At 39.7% G+C, this 5,654-nt stretch overlaps 1 protein-coding gene across 1 annotated transcript in view; it reads left to right on the top strand.

Annotated features, from left to right (window-relative positions):
- Positions 1 to 3,784, top strand: part of LOC137625490 (uncharacterized) — a 13,364-nt gene extending 9,580 nt beyond the window's left edge. The window contains exons 3-4 of the mRNA XM_068356400.1: positions 2,909 to 3,045; positions 3,625 to 3,784. Of these exons, the coding sequence (XP_068212501.1) occupies positions 2,909 to 3,045; positions 3,625 to 3,784 (297 nt within the window). The remainder of the gene's footprint in view (positions 1 to 2,908; positions 3,046 to 3,624) is intronic.
- Positions 3,785 to 5,654: the final 1,870 nt, after the last annotated feature.

Genomic DNA, 5,654 nt, shown 5'->3' with positions numbered 1-5,654 from the left:
ACAATACCTAGTGTTTAAATAAAAGTCTCATGAATGGCAAGGGCAAGGGACAGTAACATCGCCCTATCGAGCAGGACAATGCCCTAGAGAATGACCATATATACATATGATCAGCGCTCAAGCCCCCTCTTCACCCAAGCTAAGACCTGGGATGGCCAAGCAATGGCTGCTGATGACTCAGCAGATAGACCCATAGGCTCCCCCAAATCACCCATCTTTAGCTCACAAGGATGGTAAGGTTGCAGCGATAGAAGAAACTAACGAGTTTGAGCGGAACTCGAACATCAATACATCAATATAAAAGTGACTTTTTGAAAGTAAAGGAATATTGCGTAAAAGTTTTGTTGTATACATAACTATAAACACTTAAAAATTTGCAGTAAAAAACTGAAAAAAAAAATCCTGGAATCAATACTGCCAGGTATTTACCGTTTTAAAAACGAATATATTGACGTAAAGGAGTGATATTACGGTCACAAACCCGTAAAAGACATAAGCAAAATATGGTAAAAATTACGGTCGCCTGTATCTTACTGATATACGGCTGAGAACTGTATAGCCTTCCGGAGAATTTGCGATTAAAATGACAGTTTTTAACACTGTATATAATAAATCATTATTTATCTAAATGTTAAAGGTGTGGTTTCAGTTCCAGTTTCATCAGAAGAGATGCTCGCCAGAACATCAGTCGGGCAAGCGGAACCCACCACTGTAGTACCCAATCATAGCAGTGGCCTCCCCAGTAAACAAACCTCAGGGTCCTAGCCTGGAATCGATCTGCTGCCATGCGAACGCTAGGCATACACGTTACCACAGTACTAGCCAGGAGGCTAGTCTTTGAATAAAAAAAAGGATAAAAGTAAAATTGCATCATTAGGAAATGTGATTAGATTCACTCTTTAAATACTGTCTTTATTTAATGTTTGTGCATCTGCATGATATTTACAGAAGTTGTAGATGAATTTATACAAATACAAATATGCATCGGCTGGTTTACACAAAAAAAAAAAAAAAAAAAAAAAAAAAAAAAAAAAAAAAAAAAAGTCTTCTTAATCTAGTATAGGAGAGAATAGAAAAATTACGAGAATAAAATTTGGCACCCTTGCTCTACAAGTCATACTAATTAAATGTGGCCAATTGGCTTATTGAAAATCAAAGATGGAGAGCCTTTTTCAAGATGGCTGCCAAATTAGCTGTTCGAGGTTGACGTTTTGCTTAGAAGTATTTGTATTTTTCCTAGTTGCATGATGTAGATATGAATTCCTATGTTTTCAAAGCTAGGGAAGTAGATTTTAATTTGTATAAAGCACACTGGCCAATTTTCTCCAAGAATTTACTGTTTATAAAGTAAACAGATACACATGCTTCAAGATTTTACAGATTTTAAGTCACACCAATATTTTTCTCGTTAATTTTATCATTTGAGACCTGTGGTATACTGCATTTTCTTGCAGGCTAAAATAGATGAGGGTAGCATGTGACGGAGTATGTCTGCTCCAAAACTTTCAAGTGAATGATGTTTATAAAGTTCTTGAAGGAGTTATTGTCAGGGACTGCACAGGCATATTTGTAACCTCGCTGCTGTGAAACTCGGCAAGGGATTGAGTGTCAGCTAAGTTAGACTTGTATGTCTACATTATACTGCAACAACCTATTAGTATCCCAAATGCGGCCTAACTAACACCAAATCTGATATACAGCCGCACTTCAATAGACAGGACGTGCCAATGGGGGAAAGCCGAGCCAAGGATAATGGTGTTTTAGTTATCTGAATGGTGTACAGTTTGCACGGGACTTGTGTCACTGGATGAATGATCAGATTAAGCATAGGGCACAGTGCAATAACCTAGTAGTATTCCCTACAGGAAAGGGTTTAATAAACATGTACAGTGCGACCAAATGATCAACCCTGAATGTCACACTAGCCATGAACGCTAGTTATGCTGGAAAATTTTGGGACACTGATTGGACCAAGTGTTGTCTATGTCAGGACGTTAAGAAAGAAGATTAAAGTCCTCCAAGAACAATCCTGCCAGGAGAAGGGTTGGTGGATATATGAACTTGTAAAATAATATTCCTCTCTTTCACTCACTCAATGCACTCCCAATCAAGCTAGACCTTGCAAGACTTGATCAAGGTGGTGGTATCAAAGAAACCTCGAGACAAATAACACTAAGTTTTGAAAATAATGTAAGCTCAATCTTCACACAAGCATCCAAGTATGGCGAATCAATCAATCTAGCAACATCGGCTGAGACAATAAGACTACACATTCTCCACCATAAGTAAAATTTTGTCTACACCTTTCACGAAACGGACCTACAACAGGCTACTTCATCATCACTGCTGCAATTTGTATGCATGATTGCACACGGTGCAGACATCAAGCGCCAAATCCAGCATCAAATCTTACCTTTATACATCACAACTCCTACAGTACAACTGCTTTGCAAGGTACAAAGATGAAGTGGATGTCTACAGACAATCCAAGGACCGTGAAACACTTTGTAGTCTACATGGGCCTGAACGTGTTTGTCAATATGAGGGAGCTACAAATGATTGAAATCCTTCGGGAGGATGAGCTCGGTATATCATCAACAGGATCCTATAAATATTATCACATCTAGGAGAAGCAGTTGTTCCACAGTACGTTTAAGACTGAGTAATCTGTCTCCCAGGGTTGAGCAAACAGTCATTCATAATTGCAGCAGTGGACAATATCGATGATGCATAATCTGACTGTGACCACAGCTAAAACATTTTAATTTTCCAACACCCAAACACTATAAATGCTGCTGATGAATGCAAGCCTCTTAAACTGATGCGTTGGTGAGTAAGTTATGAAAGTACCAGAGCTTCCAAAAGCATATACCAATATTCGATAAAATCTCCAATTCTTTTCCAGTAGGAAGCCAATTCTTACCAGGAAGTTTTCCTAACTGAAGATGTCGGTGACACAGTCAGCATGACATGGTCAGGCCACCATTCAATGCAGAGGCAGAGCCAACCATTTGAAGCAAGCATTTCAGCAACAATGAATCTGGGGCAAGACCAAATTTACTCTGTTGCAACAATGAAGCATGCCATGGCAAAAGTTTCTTAATACAGTGAATTTCCTTAAGACAGACATCTGTAAATGTTGTGGTACATTTGAGCAAAGAAATACTATGAACATGGCCCAAGTATGTAGAGGACAAATTTGTGATTATGTTCTGTGGACTGCATATAGAAATAGCTGCAGAGAGATGAATAGAACAGAAAGAGAGGCAGCCTCATTTGGTACATGATTCTTACCTGTCTGCAACCAGCGTCAGTAGAACACAACAAGCACCCCAGATCACTGCATGCAGCTTGTACAGCCTTATGAAAAGGCATACCATGATTACTGCTCTGGAGAGTCTGGCATATCAAATAAAACCTTCAAGGATTGGTGTGACAAACAAAAGAAACAGAGACTGTAGTTCCAGTTCTAGAATCTGGTGCTGCATAGGGAGCTCACCTCACCCTGATCTACTCCTTCAGGGATAGTGACTCCAACATGTACTGTTAAGTACTTTTAGAATTAGTGAACTACTACTTTGCAGATAATGTCAATTGTATACAATAGATCCAAATTAAACTCAGATATAATGTCAACTCACTGCATCATCTAAATATAGCCAAGGAGTTTCAGAATTTTAACTTCATCATCCTCAAGTCTGGAAGAGAATTCTCTGCCCTAGCTATAAATCAAGCACATAAGCAAAATAACGCAGTGAACGTGACAGAGGAGCAATTGTGTTGACAGAAGATGCTTTGTAACTGGAAGATCGCTGGAACCAAAGTCTGTGGTCTAGTAGTTATATGCGATGTCATATCTGGTATGAAATATACCATCTTTAGCAGCAGACACTGAGTACCCAAAAAAGTTTCTTTGAAAAGGGGAAATCTCACTTTTCAGTGATGCAGGAGATGGGGACCCATTCTGAAAGGAATCGGCAGACCTGCAGGTGCTAGAGACTAAGAATATTGAGGACCTAAATCAAAACTGAAATCATAGCTACACATCCCTGGCAGGATAAAAAGCAGTTCAAATCATTCATGGAAGGTCTAGAGAATGAAGGCGATAGGCCTTCCTATTACCCAATCAAGAAAACTCCATTTCTTTCTTCACACAAGAACAGGCCGAGATAATTTCCAAGAAAAAAGTCCTCAGACATCTGTCAGTTATTCTCACGACTGCTCAACTCCTGCCAGAATAGGCAGTATGTCTGGCAAAAATTCCTCAAGCATGAGAAGTAGTTACACCCTGCATCTCTCAAGTGTCAGAAATAGCAGCTAGTCAAAATTATTGAATCGCAAGTGAACATCCTAGACAGAGAAACAAAAGCAGATGCAATCATCATTGATTGATCAGCACTTATCAATGCATAACCTTCACATGTTATGACTGTTAAAGAAGACTTCATCCCAAAAGTGAAGTGCTATGGAGCCAGGTACAAGCTGGGTGGACTGTCTTTGATGTATACATTAAGTAAAAGTTGAAATCCTAGATGTCGAAAAGGGGGTGAGGAAAGCAGAATAAGAGTGAGAGGAACAAGTAAGACACCAGGTCATTGTCAAAGCTTCCTTTGTAATGCAAGTAACCAGACTGAGCTATTTCACTTCCTTGTGGAGAAAAGGTGTGGAGCATAGACAAGAAAGCAGTCATCGTCATAAAAGGAGAAGATGCCATTAGCAACCCAATGAAGTCTGTGGATGCAATGTCCCAATGTTATTGTGAGGGAGGTGACACTAATATATGCATACGCCAGGGATGCAACAACTAAAGGAGAAAGTCAATCATTAAGGCCAATGAAACGGACATGCTAGTCATAGAAATATCTGTGCTGCTATCCTTACAGTAAGTAGGTCTTGAGAGAATGTGGAAAACCTTTGGCCAAAGAGCCAAGATTCGATGGATTCCCAACCATGAGATAAGTTTCTGCAAGAGGGATCCCATACTTTCATGTGTTCACTCGATGTCATGTTGTGTCTGCCTTCCGCTGTAAAGGGAAGAAAGCTGAATGGCAGACTTGGAATGTATTTGACGATTTTTCTGAAACATTCACTTAGCTCAGCCAGCATCCAACATTGATTTGTGATCTTGACCTGCAGAGGCTAGAGAGATTCATTGTCCACGTGTACCGCTGATTATGTGTAGCTGCTAGTGCGGGTAAAGCAAGCCTAGATCACTTAACCAGCAAGTAGAGGCCATAAAACTCAATCCCACCAACACCGACAGCCCTCAGAGAACGTGCGAAGTATATTTGGCAGCCATCATATTGAGCTAGGCAGTCTTTTCCAATTCAGACTCGAACTGACAAGGTTCATGAAAAAAAAAAAGATTAAAAAGGAATAAGTAAGTTCTTACAGCTTAAGTTCCCATCGCATGATTCTGTAGCTGTGTATGTGAGCAGTAGCAGCAGAAGGACCAGTGGCATGGTTTTGAACATTTACACGCTCGTACACAGTAACGGTTTTGATTTTTTTATCTTATAACTCGTTCTTCCCTGCACTGTTAATGGATCAACCGGTTATCATGCCAGTGCAAGTTTTTGAATTTTTGCGACGTTCTTCCTCGCAAGTGGCTGTATATAAACTCTATCATTGTTTAAAGAAGTTTAGTTACATTC

The sequence above is a fragment of the Palaemon carinicauda genome, chromosome 32 (genome assembly GCF_036898095.1).
Source record: "Palaemon carinicauda isolate YSFRI2023 chromosome 32, ASM3689809v2, whole genome shotgun sequence".
NCBI classification, from domain to species: Eukaryota; Metazoa; Arthropoda; class Malacostraca; order Decapoda; family Palaemonidae; genus Palaemon; species Palaemon carinicauda.
This window is presented reverse-complemented; position numbering and strand designations above follow the sequence as displayed.